Raw genomic sequence first — 20,226 nt, forward strand, 5'->3', positions numbered from 1 at the left:
TGAAAGTTTTAACGGCCCTTGCCGCCCCTCCTTCTTTGGACTTTGGGTGAGGGTGGTGTGGGACTTGGTGGCGGGTGAGGGCGGTTACAGATAGACTGCAGCGGGGCTCTGTCCTCCTGCCTCCGGTCTTGCAGAACATCCACAAGGCGCCGGAGCGTGTCCGTTTGCTCCCTCATTAGTCCAAGCAGCTTTTCAGTAGCCTGTTGGTCCTCCTGACGCCACCTCTCCTCCCGTTCCATGACTGCTCGGTGCATTTGTGACAAGTTCTCCCTCCACTGTGTCTGCTGGGCTGCCTGGGCTCGGGAGCAGCCCATTAGTTCTGAGAACATGTCTTCACGCGTCTTCTTCTTCCTCCGCCTAATCTGCGCTAGCCTCTGGGAGTGTGCTGACAGGCTGGGTTGGGAGACAGTCGCAGATGTGTCTGTGTGAATTTTAAAAAGGGAGTGAATTCCTGAGACAGATAAATGAAATTGTATACAAAGAACCTAGTCTTTCTCTGTGAACAAGACCATGCACTGCACCTCTCACATGCGCACTCAGGACAAGGTCGAATTTTCGGCCGTCGCCTTCAGTGCCTGTGGACTTGCGGAGGTCTTGGAGTGTTCAGAGAACTGTGGCTGGAGACCTGAACTTCTGGAGCGGGCAATAATGGTAAGCCGCAGACTTGTGGCTGCTTAAAACTCCAGCAGTAGCACTGGCCTCCTTTCACATTGAAAGCAATGCCAGTCTCTGCTGCCAGCAATCAGGACAGCATCAACTCTGCCCCTGTCCCACCCCCTCGCGGCTGTCCCAGGGAAAGATCCCTGTATGCTGCCCCTCTCCCTCCACCGCGTGGCTGTAAAGCAGTCCCAATACTAACATTCCCCTCCCTAATTCAAAGCAGGGCGTCATGAGCGACATCACCCTCCTGAGGATCCCGGACACCCAGAGAGAACGCATGCTGCGGGAAAGCATGCAGAAACCGGGGCCGTATGCCGCTATGTTATGTCGTGCGATGATCCCGGAGTACTTGATTGTGGCGTGGAGGGGACATGTCTGCTACCACGGAGGGCCCACTAAGATCGCCCTACCCCGGAACCTGATCAACAGGCTTGAGCTCTACCTCCACGAGACCTACGAGGAGTTCTCCTACGAGGATTTCTCGTCGATCCCCGGCCACATTGACCGGATTTTCGCGTAGGTGCACTGGGACTTTGGAGTGGAGCGTCTTGGGCCTGGGAATCATGTAGTAACGGACATTGTGAAATTTTTTTAAAATACTTGGGACTAAATTGAGAATAGCCTAAGACAGAGAAATCATGAAAACCCATTTGTTACCTTTGTAAATATTCCTGTTTTGTACCTGATTATTTTTTTACTAGTTTACAGCACTTTTATAAATATACATTGTTAATAGTATAAATATTACCGTTCTGTTTTAAATAAATGTTTACATGTTTACAGCACTTACTGCTTGATCCTTCCCCTGATTCTGTGTCCGGGGTAAGGGATGGGGACGGTTGGTACGGGATCTCGGTAAGGGTGATGAAGAGCTCCTGGCTGTCGGGGAAATCAGCGGTGCCAGCGCTGTCGACTGCCTCGTCCTCCTCATCTCCTTCCTCCTCTTCCCCGTCCGCTGAGGAACCGGCCGCGGACAATATCCCATCCTCGGAGTCCACGGTCAGGGGTGGGGTAGTGATGGCGGCCGCTCCCAGGATGGAATGCAGTGCCTCGTAGAAACGGGATGTGTGGGGCTGGGATCCGGAGCGTCCGTTAGCCTCTTTGGTTTTTTGGTAGCCTTGTCTCAGCTCCTTGATTTTCACGCGGCACTGCGTTGCATCCCGGCTGTAGCCTCTCTCTGCCATGGCTTTGGAGATCTTCTCGTAGATCTTAGCATTCCTTCTTTTGGAGCGCAGCTCTGAAAGCACGGACTCATCGCCCCACACTGCGATGAGATCCAAGACTTCCCGATCAGTCCATGCTGGGGCCCTCTTTCTATTGGATTGCACGGCCATCTCTGCTGGAGAGCTCTGCATAGTTGCCACTGCTGCTGAGCTCCCCTCGATGTCCAAAGAGGAACTGAGATTCAAACTGCCCAGACAGGAAAATGAAAATGAATTCAAATTTTCCCGGGGGTGTGGCTGGTCAGAGCATCCGAGCTCGGACTGCTGTCCAGAGCGTCAACAGAGTGGTGCACTGTGGGATAGCTCCCGGAGCTATTACCGTCGATTTCCATCCACACCTAGCCTAATTCGATATGGCCATGTCGAATTTAGCGCTACTCCTCTCGTTGGGGAGGATTACAGAAATCGATTTAAAGAGAGCTTTATGTCGAACTAAATGGCTTCCTGGTGTGGACGGGTGCAGGGTTAATTCGATATAACGGCGCTAAAGTCGACATAAAAGCCTAGTGTAGATCAGGCCTAAGAGATTAGCACAGTAGAAACTTCCTCAGTGTCTTACATGCCCCACTTTCTACACCATCCACCTCAAATTAATGCCTCTGTTTTAAAAATAGCTACAAAATGTTAGGGACAAAAAGAAAAAGGGAAAAAAAACCTTGGCTGGAACAAATCTGTTGTGTTAAAAAAGCATTAGAAACTTGGAAAATCATCAACTAACTGAAACGTATCCTTGAAATGTGGTCAGAAGTTCACAAGTTTCATTTATTATATGTATCATTGTGTTACTCTGAAGGTGCCTTGAATTTCTGAGGTATAACATAACTGTATATGCATCACCATGTCGAGCTTCTTCCTGCTAGGATTGACAAACATGTTTTATTTGGGATAGTGTTTTTTTGCAATGTGAATCCCTGTTCCCTTACTTCTGGATAGAGACCACTTATTTGTGGGAAACAGCTTTTTCAATGCTTGGTCATCTCCTTTCTTCATTATACTCCAACCATCATCTCCTCCTCTCCGACTTCAGTACTTCCGATGTTCCCCTTCAATCCATCCAAACTTTCTGCATAGAATATATTCCTTACTTGCTGCTCTGACCATGTTGCTCCCCTTTTTGAATCCTTCTCTCGCTTCCTCTTACCTTTTAATTCCATTGTCACCTTAAAACTCCGCAAAAGTGTGCCCCTGCCTATGTTGCTGCTCTCACTTTGCCCTGTTACCCCATCTCTCATTTTTTATGCCTCATTCGAACTTCCTCCTTTTCTTATGTGCCAACTATGCTCCCTGTCTCCTTGCCAATTATTCCTTAATGCATATGTCCACCACAAGGCCAATTGACTCTAATTTGCTGAACAAGTGTGTTTTGTTGTGCTACAAAACACACACAGCTGCACAGTTTGTTTCATTAAATGCAGCCTCTAGTTATCTGGTGCATTACATGTCTGAATTATCATGGCTTTTTTAAATTGTAACCTCCCTCGAGTAGGGATCTGCGTCTTCCTCTCTGTTTTCTACAGTGCTGCAAACACTGTTGGCATTCAGTAAATTATCATAGCATATTTTGGTCTTATCCATAGATTTATTTACACCCAATCTGTTCATAAATTAGAGCAAGGCTTACCTTGTATTCTATGAATAGTTCGTTCATTCTGATCATGATATATGGTATAAAACCTTTAAAATGTCATGTGGAAGTCATAAAGACATCCCCTGTGGACCCCAGAATTCTTTTGCTGGGACTAATATTAAATACTTTGTGAAGGAAATAATGTATTACTGTACATTTTGTTGAAATGTGCTAAAACTATCACTATTGTCAAATATTTGGGGACTTGACATGACATGAGCTGTCTATATAACATGAATGGCACTCCACAATGATGGGTAGATTTAGTATTAGGTAACTGAGATGGGTGTATATTTATGAAGCAATTTGGTGATACTTTTTAAAACTAAGGGCAGGGGGAAAGCCAACAGGTTTGGAGGAGCACGTGGTTCGGACATCCCTTAGGGGAGAATCTATAAGTGGAGATTCCCTATGTCCTAATAAGGAGGAGAGGATGGAAGATGATAAAATACAGGTAGGATTTGATGAGAAAGAGTCAAAAGAAAAAAAGTTCCATTCAATTACATCATGTAATGGCAGACAGCTAAAAAGTGACAAGTTTTTAAAGTGCTTATATACCAATACTAGAAGTCTAAATAATAAGATGGACAAACTAGAGTGCCTCATATTAAATGAGGATATTGATATAATAGGCATCACAGAAACTTGGTGGAATGAGGATAATCAATTGGACACAGTAATACCAGGGTACAAAATATATTGAAGGACAGAACAAGTTGTGCTGGTAGGGGAGTGGCACTATATGTGAAAGAAAGCATAGAATCAAATGAAGTAAAAATCTTAATTGAACCAAACTGTACCATAGAATCTCTCTGGATAGTAATTCCATGCTTGAATAATAAGAGTATAGCCGTAGGGATATATTACCGACCACCTGACCAGGATGGTGATAGTGACTTTGAAATGCTCAGGGAGATTAGAGAGGTTATTAAAATAAAACACTCAATAATAATGGGGGATTTCAACTATCCCCATATTGACTGGGTACATATCACCTCAGGATGGGATGCAGAGATAAAGTTTCTTAACATCTTAAATGACTGCTTCTTGGAGAAGCTAATCTTGGAACCCACAAGAGGAGAGGCAATTCTTGATTTAGTCCTAAGTGGAGCACAGGATCAGGTCCAAGAGGTGAATATAGCTGGACCGCCTGGTAATAGTGACCATAATATAATTAAATTTAACATCCCTGTGGTGGGGAAAACTCCACAGTGGCCCAGCACTAGCATTTAATTTCAGAAAGGGGAACTACACAAAAATGAGATTAGTTAAACAGAAATTAAAAGATACAGCACCAAAAGTAAAATCCCTGCAAGCTGCATGGAAACTTTTTAAAGACACCATAATAGAGGCTCAACTTAAATGTTTTCCCCAAATTAAAAAACATAGTAAGAAAACCAAAAAAGAGCTAAACAACAAAGTAGAAGAAACAGTGAGAGGCACAAAAAGGCATCCTTTAACAAGTGGAAGTTAAATCCTAGTGAGGAAAATAGAAAGGAGCATAAACTCGGGCAAATTAAGTGTAAAAATATAATTAGGAAGGCCAAAAAAATAATTTGAAGAACAGCTAGCCAAAGACTCAAAAAGTAATAGCAAAAAATGTTTTAAGTACATCAGAAGCAGGCAGCCTGCTAAACAACCAGTGGGGCCACTGAACGAACGAGATGCTCAAGGAGCACTCAAGAAGGATAAGGCCATTGAATTCTTTCCATCGGTCTTCATGGTTGAGGATGTGAGGGAGGTTGCCAACCCTGAGCCATTCTTTTTAGGTGACAAACCTGAGGAACTGTCGCAGACTGAGGTGTCATTAGAGCAGGTTTTGGAACAAATTGATAAACAGTAATAAGTCACCAGGACCAGATGGTATTCACCCAAGAGTTCTGAAGGAACTCAAATGTGAAATTGCAGGACTACTAACATTTAAATCAGCTTCTGTACCAAATGACTGGAGGAGAGCTAATGTGACGCCAGTTTTTAAAAAGGGCTCCATAGGTGACCCCAGCAATCACAGGCCAGTAAGCCTGAGTTCAGTACAGGGCAAACAGGTTGAAACTATAGTAAAGAACAAAATTGTCAGATACATAGATGAACATAATTTGTTGGGGAGTAGTCAACATGGTTTTTGTAAAGGGAAATCATGCCTCACCAATCTACTAGAATTCTTTGAGGGGATCAACAAGCATGTGGACAAGGGGGATCCAGTGGATATAGTGTACTTAGATTTTCAAAAAAACAGGAGTACTTGTGGCACCTTAGAGACTAACAAATTTATTAGAGCATAAGCTTTCATGGGCTACAGCCCACTTCTTCGGATGCATATAGAATGGAACATATATTGAGGAGATATATATACACACATACAGAGAGCATGAACAGGTGGGAGTTGTTTTACCAACTCTGAGAGGCCAATTAAGTAAGAGAAAAAAAACTTTTGAAGTGATAATCAAGATAGCCCAGTACAGACAGTTTGATAAGAAGTGTGAGAATACTTACAAGGGGAGATAGATTCAATGTTTGTAATGGCTCAGCCATTCCCAGTCCTTATTCAATCCTAAGTTGATTGTATCTAGTTTGCATATCAATTCCAGCTGAGCAGTTTCTCGTTGAAGCCTGTTTTTTAAATTTTTCTGTTGTAAAATAGCCACCCGCAGGTATGTCATTGAATGACCAGACAGGTTAAAGTGTTCTCCCACTGGTTTTTGAATATTATGATTCCTGATGTCAGATTTGTGTCCATTAATTCTTTTGCATAGAGACTGTCCGGTTTGGCCAATGTACATGGCAGAGGGGCATTGCTGGCACATGATGGTATATATCACATTGGTAGATGTGCAGGTGAATGAGCCCCTGATGGTATGGCTGATGTGATTAGGTCCTATGATGATGTCACTTGAATAGATATGTGGACAGAGTTGGCATCGGGCTTTGTTACAAGGATAGGTTCCTGGGTCAGTGTTTTTGTTCAGTGATGTGTGGTTGCTGGTGAGTATTTGCTTTAGGTTGGGGGGTTGTCTGTAAGCGAGGACAGGTCTGTCTCCCAAGATCTGTGAGAGTGAGGGATCATCTTTCAGGATCGGTTGTAGATCTTTGATGATGCGCTGGAGAGGTTTTAGTTGGGGGCTGAAGGTGACAGCTAGTGGTGTTCTGTTATTTTCTTTGTTGGGTCTGTCTTGTAGGAGGTGACTTCTGGGTACTCGTCTGGCTCTGTCAATCTGTTTTTTCACTTCAGCAGGTGGGTATTGTAGTTTTAAGAATGCTTGATAGAGATCTTGTAGGTGCTTGTCTCTGTCTGAGGGATTGGAGCAAATGCGGTTATATCTTAGAGCTTGGCTGTAGACAATGGATCGTGTGGTGTGTCCAGGATGTTAGCTGGAGGTATGTAGGTAAGTGTAGCGGTCAGTAGGTTTCCGGTATAGGGTGGTATTTATGTGACCATGGCTTATTAGCACAGTAGTGTCCAGGAAATGGACCGCTTGTGTGGATTGATCTAGGCTGAGGTTGATAGTGGGATGGAAATTATTGAAATCATGGTGGAATTCCTCAAGGGCTTCTTTTCCATGGGTCCAGATGATGAAGATGTCATCAATGTAGCGCAAGTAGAGTAGGGGCGTTAGGGGACGAGAGCTAAGGAAGCGTTGTTCTAAGTCAGCCATAAAAATGTTGGCATACTGTGGGGCCATGCGGGTACCCATAGCAGTGCCGCTGACTTGAAGGTATATATTGTCCCCAAATGTGAAATAGTTGTGGGTGGGTGAGGACAAAGTCACAAAGTTCAGCCACCAGGTTAGCTGTGACATTATCGGGGATACTGTTCCTGATAGCTTGTAGTCCATCTTTGTGTGGAATATTGGTGTAGAGGGCTTCTACGTCCATAGTGTCCAGGATGGTGTTTTCTGGAAGATCACCGATTTTCAGAAAGCCTTTGACAAGATCCCTCACCAAAGGCTCTTAAGCAAAGTAAGCAGTCATGGGATAAGAGGAAAGGTCCTCTCACGGATTGGTAACTGGTTAAAAGATAGTAAACAAAGGATACGAATAAATGGTCAGCTTTCAGAATGGAGAGAGGTAAATAGTGGTGTCCGCCAGGGGTCTGTATTAGGCCAGTCCTATTCAACATATTCATAAATGATCTGGGGAAAGGGTTAAACATTGAGGTTGCAAAATTTGCAGATACAAAACTGCTCAAGATAGTTATGTCCCAGGAGACTGTGAAGAGCTACAAAACAATCTCTCAAAACTGGGTGACTGGGCAACAAAATGGCAGATGAAATTCAATGTTGATAAATGCAAATTAATGCACATTGGAAAACATAATCCCAACTATACATATAAAATGATGGGGTCTAAATTAGCTGTTACCACTCAAGAAAGAGATCTTGGAGTCATTGTGGATAGTTCTCTGAAAACATCAACTCAATGTGCATTGGCAGTCAAAAAGCGAACAGAATGTTGGGAATCATTAGGAAAGGGATAGATAATAAGACAGAAAATATCATATTGCCTCTATATAAATCCATGTTACGCCCACATCTTGAATACTGCGTGCAGATGTGGTCGCCCCATCTCAAAAAAGATATATTGGAATTGGAAAAGGTTCAGAAAAGGGCAACAAAAATGATTAGGGCTATGAATGGCTGCCGTATGAGGAGAGATAATAAGACTGGGACTTTTCAGCTTGGAAAAGAGATGACTAAGGGGGGATATGATAGAGGTCTATAAAATCATGACTGGTGTGGAGAAAGTAAATAAGGAAGTGTTATTTACTCCTTCTCAAAACACAGGAACTAGGGGTCACCAAATGAAATCAATAGGCAGCAGGTTTACAAAACAAAAGGAAGTATTTTTTCACACAACTCAGTCAGCCTGTGGAACTCCTTGCCAGAGGATGTTGTGAAGGCCAAGACTATAAAAGAACTAGATAAGTTCATGGAGGATAGATCCATCAATGGCTATTAGTCAGGATGGGCAGGGATGGTGTCCCTAGTCTTTGTTTGCCAGAAGCTGGGTATGGGCAAGAGGGGATGGATCACTTGATGATTACCTGTTCTGTTCATATCCTCTGGGGCACCTGCTATTGGCCACTATTAGAAGATGGGATACTGAGCTAGATGGACCTTTGATCTCACCCAGTATGGCTGTTCTTATGTTCTCAATTCACCCCTATTCACTAATTGGCCACTAATTTGTGGAAAGACATAAAACAAGAGTTAATGCACAATGTTCAGAAACTGATTCAGAGAGAGGGAGAGAACTGGAATTTTAGATGTAGATGCAAGCAGTAATGTTAATAAAAAAGTTTTGCCAATGATTAGTAAACAAGATTAGGCTATAGTTAAATATGTTAAGAGGCCAGAGGCCAAAAAGTTATTTTCCTTGAAAACTGCATCAACTGTTCCCAGTGACTGCAAAAACTTTTTGTTCAACCTTCAATTACTTTTAGAGTACTTGATTTAGTATTACAATTCAGGGTTATTTTCTTCAGTAGAGTAATATATTGAGGGTGACTTTGCAGTTAGAAAAACAATTTTTTTACTGAGAAACTGAGCAAATTATTTTTGGAAGAGAAATACAGAACCCCATTGTAGTTTTTACATCATTTTCAGGGTACAGCCTTATTTTAAGTGGGATCCTAAAATCTTTGGGCTGGGCAGGTTTTTGAAAATCGCTGCCTTTTTTTTTTTTTAATATTCAAACTTAAGATAACATATACCCTAACTTTTCCCCCCTTCCCATTTTCAACATTATGTTAGCTTGTAAAGGGAAAAACATGTAAGTATCCCCAGGCACAGAGGCTTTCTGTTTTCACTTCTGTGATTAAATACAAATAAATGTGTCTGAATCTGGGAGCCTTTGGTAGGTACCAGCCTGCTAAATGTCAAGGGTTGCTCTTCCAATGCAGAAAGATTCAGTTTAATTGACAGATTAAATTGGCAGTAGTGTAAACGTTTTACTCAGAAGAATCTAGATCCTACATTCATTGACTATAGTGGAACTTTTGAGTGTGCAAGGGATGTAGGTCAGAGATCTAGGTATGGCCAGTTTATTTAAAATGGTTAAATTCCATATCTTAATAATAGTTGTGACAGTTTGATGTGATGGTCATTTGGTTATGGTTAATTTATTTTAATTATTTGTGGTATTTTGCAAACACAAAATAAATCATTTTAAATTATGTGGTAATATTTAATAAATATTGCAGGATATTTATTTACCAGAATAATTCACAGTGCATCTCAAGTGTGTTATCACACAGTCTGAAAAGAACCTTTTTGTAGTTGATGTCATAAAATATGTTCTTGGGTGTTTAAGAATAGCACCAACAAAAACTTGTAATCTGCTCAATGTGTAGTGTCCAGAATAAGTATATTAATTTAGAAATGACAATTTTAAACATGGTTCCTAAGTACATTGATTAAACCTAGGTTACTCTATTCAGTTTCCAAGTAGTGTAAGAAAAATTTACATGATTTCCCAAGCTTTCTTTATGTGTACATGTAAGAGTCAGTTGTATGTGCATTTCCTCTAAATTTTAGGCCATATTTAGGACTCAATCCTGCAAACAGCTGAGCAAGTGAGCAACTTTACCTATGTGAATATCTGGGCCCTTAATTTGTAAATATAATATATTACAGACAGAAAACTACATTAGAGAACATTATTATTAGTTTGCAAAGTCAACTCTCTAAAGTTCATAAATGTCAGAATCAAAGTTGCCTGTGGAACCTAATTTATCCTACTTGTGCATATGCATTATGATACAGTCTTTAATTACATAATACCATACTATTTTTTCCACAGAACCCCTGCCTCATTCTATGCACAGGATGGATGGTGTTCATTTAATGAACAGTTCTTCAATTTTTCAATGTGTGGCCCTAGGCCTTATTTACTGCATGCTGCTTAAACCTGGAAGACGGAATTATTGAATTTCCTCATGGGCTTTTCTATGTTGCTCATCATTAGTGTTTGTGTGCTTCGCAAAAATTAATTATCTTCTCCCCAGCCCTGTGAGGTGTTAGAGGTGTTACTGTCCCCATTTTACAGATGGGGAGCTGAGGCACGGAGAACATTCTATAGACAACCTTAATGTTGACATTTCCTAACTTTTGAGTGCTTGACTTTAAAACTTTAGTAATGTTTTTAATGTAGTTTTTTGTGTGTAATAACCTAGCTTTTTAAAAGCAAACTGATAAAACAGAAATTCCATCATGTGGTATCATATTGTCACCCACATGGGTCCTCAGGAGGGTTGAAGCTTGGATCCACTGCACAGACCTCTGCCTCTTGAGCTAATGGAGTAACTGATAGCAATAGAAGATCGTCATACTCTATGTGGACTAGCACTAGAAGGGGATGAGACACGCGTTGCCAGTCAATTCCACAGATAATTGCTGACAGCAGAGAAATTGAGACACTGAGAAATATTGGGTTCTGCTATAGGCTGCAGAGGGGAGTGTTCCTTAGTGGGAAGAGACCCTTCTGCCCTGTCCCCTCCAATCTGTCTGTCCCAGGCCTGTCTCTTCCTCAACCCTGGCTCCTTTTCTCAGTCCCAATTTCCTTGCCAACCAGTCCCAGTCTCTATTCCTGAGGCTTCTCATCTCAGTCTCCTGCCCAGCCAGCCCTTAATTCCCCTTCCTGTCGAACTCCTTCTGTCCAGCGTCCTATCCAGCGAGCCCCAGTTCCTCACTATCGGGTCTTTGTCCAGAGTGTCTCTTTCTTCTCCAACTGACTCCTAGCCTCTCTCTCCAGGCTCCTCAACCAATCTCAGTCTCTCTCTTCTTCCCCCTCCCCGCCCTCCACAAATCCCTCCTGGCTTTTTGTCCCAGTCTCTTTGTCCAGTTGGTCCCATTTCTATTCACCTACTCCTCATCCCAGTCTCCTTGTCCAACTGGTCCCAGTCTTTCCCTTTTTCCCTCCAGCTCCTGATCCAACATCAGTGTCTCATTCCCCCAGCCAGCTGGATCTCAGTCTCTGCCTCACAAACAGCTCCCAGTCTCATTGCCCAATCAGTCCCAATGTCCTTTCCCTTCAACTCCCAGTCACAGTTTCTCTCTCCACCTCCAATCCCAGTCTAACTAGATTCCTTTCCCCTCATCCTGGTCTTTTGTCCCCACTATATTCAAATCAGACAGCTTTCTCCTCCACACTAGCTGGGTGCCAGCTGGGTGCCTTGCCTCACCTTGGCTTAGATCAGCCAGGAGTTGCAATTACAGGAATCTGAGCCCCCACAGTCATGGGTTGGATCATGGTCTCTCACTGTGTGGAATCTTAGAGTTTAGCTGTTAAAATTGAAGTCTCTACTGAGCATATGCAAAAGTGTAGTTTTTCAAGGGCTTATAACTTGGCCAGATTTGAGCAGATTTTCACAAGGATGGCAAAAGGTTTAAACCTGACACATAGGCCACTGTCCGTCAAATTTCAAGCCCCTGCTCCAATGGGTAGGCACACTAAAGTATTTCAGAGAAAAGGTTTTAAGAATCTTTTATCATGGTCAAAACACTGTTTCTCACTAGCCTTGTTGTTGGAGACAACTAGACTAAATGGGTTCGAATTAAAAAAAAAAAAAATTCAGCCTGAGGCAGACGTCCAACATGAAGAATTTTAACCCAAATGGTTAAAGTTTGGCAAAATTGTAAGCAAGAGAAAACACTTATAGTAGGAAGTGTCAGACAACCTTAATTCTAGCTGCCTATGATTAAATTTATATATGGAATCTTCCATACTGAAGGATTTAAAAACATGCATATATGTACGAATTACTTTTGTCATTTTACACAAACTGTGTTCAAGGGCTTTTCTACGTGAACACTTAGTTTATGGCAAGTTTAGGTATGAATCTACCCCACACTAGCCTGCTTCACACTAACTGGTCATGTAGACCCTGCTGACACCCACCAACAGTTTTTTAGTGCACTTTGATTTAGACCAGGGGTTCTCCCAACAAAATGTTTGGTGGCTTCAGAATGTGGCCATCAGCTCTTGCTGGTGGCCGCTCTAACAATTTTTCCTAAAATACTTAATTAACTTTAGGAAAAACAAATGAATATGCACATATACATGTCCAAATCATTGTAATTTATTTATGTAGGATTTTTTTTTTGGAGACTCAATAATAAAAATAATGTACAGTTGTCTCTATTCTTTACTGGACCTAAACAGAATAGAAACACAAATAAGGTGCTTTGCACGTTCTTGTCTTTTGTCTTATTGTTTTTTAGCTTTTTTTTTATTGCTTTTTTTTAGACTTGCTAGTTACTAAGTCTGCTGTGAAAAGTGATATTAACAAACACACAAATATCACTTTTCACTGCAGACTTACTCAGCCCTGGCAATCCCGGGGACAAATTGAGCCCTGGATGGGGAGGTGGGTATGGAGGCAGCGGTAGCCAGGGGTAATGGGGCACTACGGGAGGCAGTGGAGGCCAGAGGTGATGGGAGGGGTAGTGAGCTCGGGGAACGGAGCCCAAAGCCCCGTGGCTGGAGCCTGCCATCCCAGGGCTGAAGCCCGACCCCCACCACCCTTAGGACAGTGGGGAACTCACTGGCTGCCTGCTCCTCCAGCTTTTGTGTCTCCAGAGAGGGGCCACTGCTTTGCCCTCTCCCCCGCCTCCCCACCAATAACGACCCAGAAGGCTGTGGCTGCAAGAAAAGCACGTGGTGACCACATTTGAGAAACGCTGATCTAGACCCATTTCAAAGCAGGTTAAATCAAAACACACTAAGGACCTGTTAGTGTATATCAGTGTGGTCCACATGGACAATTAATGCCCACATTCTAGTGCAGGGTAGATTTACATCCTAGTTTGCCGCAAACTAAATGTTTGTGTAGACAAGCCCCAAGAATCACAGAAATGCAGCTATATCTGGTTAGCAAGTAATTTTTCTTTAACAGAGTACAGCTGTACACAGCATTTAAGGACAGAAAATAAAGAAGGATGCATTTTCTAAATGAAAGATCCGGGGAATTTAATTAAGTGGAACATAAGCTTGTGAAAAGTGCTTTGGTATCTTTAATAACTAGGACCTTTGTTTTAAGCAAGGAAGGGAGAACCTGGGTTTTGTGAAACCTGTAAAACTTTTTGTAGTTAGAGGTTTCACGGAACATTTTTTGAGTTTCACAAAACATTTTTCCCTTTTTAATATAAGGGAATTTCAAGACAAAGGTGGATTGTCTTGGTTAAATAAAAGTCTGTTCTATGCAAGCAAAAGATTCATGTATAAAAGTAATTCCTGCCCTTTTTCTAGGATTAAAACAAAAAATATACAGCATTTCCAAATATGAGTTTTTCAGGTGCAATATGGAACTCAAACCTCAGAATATTTGAGTTTTATTCTAAATCTATAACTCCTGATCTTAGGCAGATTCTAAATTTGGCAAAAGAAATTCCCCCAGTCCTTCTTTTAAGTCTTATCCAAAATATTTATAATGCATTTTGACATTTTTAAACTATAAACCTGCTATAGGAGTGATGAGAACTGAGTGTCTTGTAATAAAAATATTTTAATCTCAATCTTTTATTTCTCATTAATGGGAGTTACATGTGGGTATTGATTGTATGTAGATGTGCAATTGTTTTTCTGTATTATAAAATGAAATGTAGTGAAAAGTTAAAATTTGCCTTTAAAACCACTTTAATAATAATAAGCTATAATGCAAAAGGAACATTTTAAAAAGATTATAGAAATGTTAACTGTTTTCCCCTCCTTGACTCAAAAATGATTTTCTATTAAAAAAAAAAAAAGACAGGAAATGTAATAAAGAATGCTTAATGCTGTAAGGAAATAAGTATATTCAGTCTGGAAGTAACAAAGTTTTTAAATATGTTATTTGCTTGACAAACAGGTTCATACAAAGTTCCACTGCAGGCAGGCACATGCTCCTGGCACTGAAACTTCATGCTTGACGTTTTCCTATGATGGTACTGTCCTTGCTAGTCGAGGAGGTAGGTGAATAAAAAGCTCTTTGATGTATGTTGCGTAATGAAATAAGTTTAGATTTATGCTATTAACTAATGTGGGAAAGAAATTCTGGCCATTTTAAATCATATCACCTAGAGGTAATTTTTCATGCTAGGAAAATAATGCATTGAAATCAGAAGTTAGCTTTTCTCTGGATTTTTTTTTTTAATCTGAAATACTTCACAAATCTTATCTTTCATTACCATACCTTGCTCTAAAATTGTGCTTCATCAGCTGTTCTGAACATGGATGTGGGAAGTATGTCAAACTTTCTAAGGGAGTGCAGCAAGGCTTCCTGCTCATCGGGTCATAACATCGCTGCTGCCCCTCCGTCCTGAATAAATTTGAGTGAGTGTCTTTGTGACCTGTTGCACATGGATGCGGTGCCACTCAAATTTGGTCCAGCCACCCTTCCATCATGATGGAGCGGCACCTGAGCCAAATTTGAGTGAGTGACTTTGCAGCCTGGCACACTGCATCACAATGCCCACTAGCAGTCTTCAGTACTGAAATTAAGAAGTACTGCCCTGAAAACTTTGTGGAAGTTAAGATATGTGCTTTTAAACATTTCCTAGTCTATGCACAGCAGGATCAAAGGGCTGGTTTATTTAAAGTAGAAGCTCCTTTATCGGAATCACTGTATTAATGGCTCCAGTTCCATATAGATTACATTAGAAAGTCCTGTTTTGTAAGGTGGGCTTGAATGTTGAGAACACCTGTGGTACATTTATGGAAGGACATTTATAAAAATAATTAAGGGAAATTGTAGAAAAAAATTATTTAATTTATTTTGCTATGTTTTTATTGTACAAATTCCAATCTTTTTTTAACCCGAGCAATAATAATCCACCAAAATCAGAAATTTTAAATTTGAATAAAATAAACAAACAAAATTAACTATTAAGAAATTTTCAAAATTAATACAAAATGTTCAAAAGTAACAACTTTTTTCATTTGTTCTTTGTGGAAAAGCCTCCATCTCTCGAGCAGTGTTCACTTTATATTGTTTATTGTTTATTCTCTCCCCAATTCACTTGTCTATACACTGTAATTTTTTGTCATTGGTTTGTATTTTATCTAATTTGTATTGTAAACGCCATGAAAAAGGGAGCTTCTTATTTGCCTGTAAAGTGTTGTCAACCTCTGTGCTCCTGTATAAATAATGAAACAATTATAAATGGTTCTCTGAGTCTCCTCCTGCTGTTATAGGCTGAGATTTTCAAAGCTGCCTATCATGCTCTAATCAGACTTTCTCTTTATGCTATTAGTTTTCTTCATTTGTCCTTCCACGTGATACCTTTCTTCGGAGGACATTTTCTTAAGCTCTGTATTTGTGAATTTATGGAACTTGCTCAGTAGGCTTTTGTGTCTTTTTAGTGTTGTGTTGCACTTCCTTCCCCCGTGCTCTTCCCATCCTTATTTGTCCCCAGAATGTGTATCCGGATGATCAGGCATCCAGATGACTGGTCACACTATGTCTAACTTTCTTAATCATTAGTCTATCACATTTCAGTTTAAATTGTATAAAAACTTGATTTATAGTATTGCAGGATTTAAGCATAAAAAATGGCTCCTTAGTGTGTTTAAAAATATTACCTTAATATACAGTATTTGCTTGGTTAGATGATTTTTTAAACTCTATATATCTGCTATACTAAAAAATGAGAAGGATTCATGCTTTATTTTAAATTCTTTGTTTGGTTAATGTTTTAATACAAGTATTGCTTTGGATCTGTACCAATAAAAGCAGGTGTGGATCCAGCAGTCATAGATTAGCACACCTGCCAAGTGCTGAGGATCAAAGAGAGGATCATTGTTTGGGGGAATGGGGACTTTCACTGAAAGCCTGATTGCCTCCTCTGCATCTGATGTAGATTCTGATTCGGAGATGAGGGAGGTGAGGCAGAGCTCAGCTGCAGGCACAAGGGAAAAGGAACAGCAGAGGAGTTGCTTATGGGAGTTCCTGGCTTCGTTCTTGTCAGTTATTAGCTAAGAACCTGACAGAAATTTAAGAAAATGATATTTACACACATTTCGTTATTTTAAAAAAAGCATGTTTGACAATGTTTTCTTATCTTAACAGTAAAGAGTGATTCAATAGTGTAGCTACTAATATATCATAAAAACAGGGCCGGCTCCAGGCACCATCGCAGGAAGCAGGTGCATGGGGCGGCCAATGGAAAGGGGCGGCACGTCCGGGTCTTCGGGGGCAATTTGGCGGCAGGTCTCTCGGTTGAAGAATTGCTGCCGAAGAAGGAAGCGGCGTGGTAGAGCTGCTGCGGAAGTGCCGCCAATCGCAGCTTTATCTTTTTTTTTTTCTTCACTTGGGGCGGCAAAAAAGCTGGAGCCGGCCCTGCATAAAAATAAAACTGAGTTTTATATTCTTGTATTATATAGAACTTACAGTGAACTTCTCTTGTTGTTTATAAGATAAAAATCTCTGAAAAATCATGTGGTGGCTCAATACATTTCTTGGTGTATCTTCTTAGAGGTGAACAACTCTTAGGTGACTCTTAAATAGTCAACTTATAAATGAAAACCAGTGCATCATGACTACATGTAGCTAAATTCAATGAAACCTATTCACCTCTGAGCTTTCAGATAGCATGTGCAAATATGTGCTACCTGTATGGCTCAGAGATGAATATACTTCTTTTTTTTTCTCAGTTTTTAAACATCTCCCATTTAAAATATTTAGAAGGAAAAACTGTTTCTTGATGAAGAAGAGATTCCAGATACAGTATTTCTGATTAATAGATTTAGAGAATGTGTAACAATACATATTGGCCATGATTTTGAAAAATTTGATCTATACAGACTTCTGTTTTGATCAGGGCCGGCTCCAGGCACCAGTGGAGGAAGCACGTGCCTGGGGCGGCGCATGCTAAGGGGTGGCATTCCGTCCATTCTTGGGGAAGCACAGTCCAAGCGGCTTTTTTTTTTTTTTTCTTTTGCAGTTCGGGCGCTTTTTTTTTCTTTTTTCTTTTTTTTTTTTTTTTGCTTGCGGCGGCAAAAATGGTAGAGCCCGCCCTGGTTTTGATAAACAGCAAGATGAATTGTTCCTTAAGGTAAATAATAACTTTGGATTTGCTTCGATCAGTATTTTCTTAAGTAAATAAACTTGACATTCACCTAAATAAAACACTGATATTTATTGGCACAAATGGATATTATATAGCTATGTCACCTGTTTTTAATATCTGATTTTTAAATCAAGATTGATGTTTTTCTAAAAAATATCCTCTAGTTCAAACAGACATTAATTCAGGGAAGTCTTACAGTCTGTGTTATATGGGAGGTCAGACTAGATGATCATAGTGGTTCCTTCTTGCCTTATAATCTATGAATTTATGGAGCTCAGAGGGTTTTTTGGAAGGTTTGGAGTTCTAGCAGCCACAATTTCTTCATGGATAGAGAAGCTAATATTCTTAAACACAATGCCAAGTGGGATGGTCTTTTGGAAGGGTAAAGTCTGGAGGACCCGGTCATCCTGAGAGACATGGAAGATGGTGTAAGTGTAGAAATGCAAAATAATTTCTCTCCCAGGTCCATGTTCTGTCATTTAGCTTTTGGCCCATGTGGGGAGTGATGAGCAGTTTCTGTCTCCTGGGTAGCTCCTTAATTGTCTTTCTCCAGCCTCGTGTGCATGAGCCATTGCAGAAGTACAGGGCTGTGACCTTGCCTTCTTTGAGGTGATGTACATTTCAATGGTGCAACAGCATAGGAGTCCCTGCATTGCTCAGAGAAAACGGGGATGCTCATGCATACTCTCCTTCCATTTTTCTCACACATGTAAGGGCCAGAAAATATTTAGACAATGTTAAAGATATGTTTTTGTTTTCATACATTTAATATTTTGATGTTCTCTTATGTTAACCTTTTTATGTAAATAGCTTTCCTGTGTGTTTTAAATAATTTTATCTTATTCTATAAACTTTGTTGTTAGTGCAGAGAAATGAATCTTTTCCAGTGATCTTTGTGATGATTCAATTATCATCCTTGGATCTGTGCATTCAGCATGAGACTTGAGGGAAACTGCCACAGCTCTGAAGTTTAGAGCCTTTCAGGCACTAGCATGGGAGCCTTATGCAACACTCACTTGGTGACTTAGACTGGGCCACACATTTCCAGGTCAATTGCTCTCCTGGCTGATGTCAACAGTGGAGCTCCCCGGAGATTATCACATGGTTCACTTTCCAATTTATGGCAGCACCCTTGCTTCACAGTATCTCCCTCACCTGCCTGTATCCTTTACAGTCTTCCTGATCAGCATTTTCTCCTGTTCCATCAGCATGTTGGTTCTACCTTGACTGAAGGCTATTTACAAAAGACCTATCTTGGGTCAGCAAAAATGAAGGCATTATTCTGTTAGCTCTCTGTTAACTGTAGCAAATTTGGATCTAAACCTTATTAGGAATGACTGTGGCTGATCCCATCATTCTAAGAGTCTGGCCACAAATAATCACATGGACCAGGGCACCTGCTTGTAATCCCACCCTGGGATCCTTGTGCTGCTTATTGGCATGGAGAAAGTTAGAGGCATTGTGTTTCTCCGCAACTATATAAAATCATCCCAGCTTCTCAGGAGAAGTCTGCCATAAGGACTTAAAACTTTAAGTGGGGGAAAAAACTGTAATGTGGTATGCTCAGGCCTAATGTGAATTCTTCTGAATGTCCCGTTTAAAAAACTGCTTGACTGCCTTCTTTCTTTGTTTGAGGCTACATTTAAAAACTTATGTATGGATTCATCTGGCAGTTATTTTAGTCTGTCATGAACTAGTTGAAGGTAGACCAGTGTTGCTCCAGCCTCTATAGGAATTGATGCATTTAGAAATCATTATTAAATAAACCTTGGTGTTGTGGGATAATCATATAGTAATTTTCCAGGTAGCGGTGACTTCACCTCCAAGTGTGAGTTTGGGGCACCAGTGTCTGATTTACATTCATATTAAATTTTCATTGATACGGTAGTTCTATGGATGCATCCTAAATTTATTCTAAAGTGTTCTGCCTTAATGACCATGTCATTCTAACAACATTTCTCCCACATCTGTCAGTGCCCATCCCAACAAGGCCTTTCTCCAGAAACTGAATGTGAAAATGACCTTGAACTTTTATCTGGAACCGACCAAAGCCCTGCAAAAGTCTTTCTAGCTTCTTCTTTTCACACAAATACAGTAGGTTTTGCTGTTAGCAAGAGAGCTATGTCTAAATAACTGTCTGATTGCATTTCTCCATGCTACAGCTTGGCGGGTCTGCAGCTTAAAGATCATGTCAAGGCTCATTCCATTAGGGACAGAGCAGCCTTGGATGCTAGCTTCAGATCTGTCCCTATCCAAGAAATTTGCAAAGCAGCCAAATGGGGTTCTTTGCACACATTAACAAAGCACTGGTGCTTTTGTTTTAGCATCTAGACAATAATTATTGTTTCTCATGTTACAGAAACAAACACTTCGGTACTACTGGGATGGGCACTATTAGAAAACCCTAAAAAAAATAGATATTCCCAAGACAGGGAGTTCAAAACCCTTGTTCTCTTTTCCCTCCCCCTGCCTTCCCAAACAACATAGATTTACTCTGGTCAAAATAATTTTATTTAAATTTGCCACCTTTCAACAAGCTTTCATGTTGAAGAGGTATCTTAGTCCTTCATATTTTATTTACACACACACACACACACACTGCTGCTTTCATTCAAAGACATGCCACCTATCTTGATTTTCTGTTGTTACCGTCTGTTATCCATTTTTCCATTAC

The 20,226-nt window shown here is 40.7% G+C and overlaps 1 protein-coding gene across 1 annotated transcript in view; it reads left to right on the plus strand.

Annotated features, from left to right (window-relative positions):
• Window positions 1–20,226, plus strand: part of WDR70 (WD repeat domain 70) — a 254,989-nt gene that overhangs the window by 186,291 nt on the left and 48,472 nt on the right. Inside the window, exon 11 of the mRNA XM_026649057.2 lies at window positions 14,354–14,453. Within this exon, the coding sequence (XP_026504842.1) occupies window positions 14,354–14,453 (100 nt within the window). The remainder of the gene's footprint in view (window positions 1–14,353; window positions 14,454–20,226) is intronic.

Source organism: Terrapene carolina, unplaced genomic scaffold (genome assembly GCF_002925995.2).
Source record: "Terrapene carolina triunguis isolate 2854851 unplaced genomic scaffold, T_m_triunguis-2.0 Scaffold69, whole genome shotgun sequence".
Lineage (NCBI taxonomy): Eukaryota > Metazoa > Chordata > Testudines > Emydidae > Terrapene > Terrapene triunguis.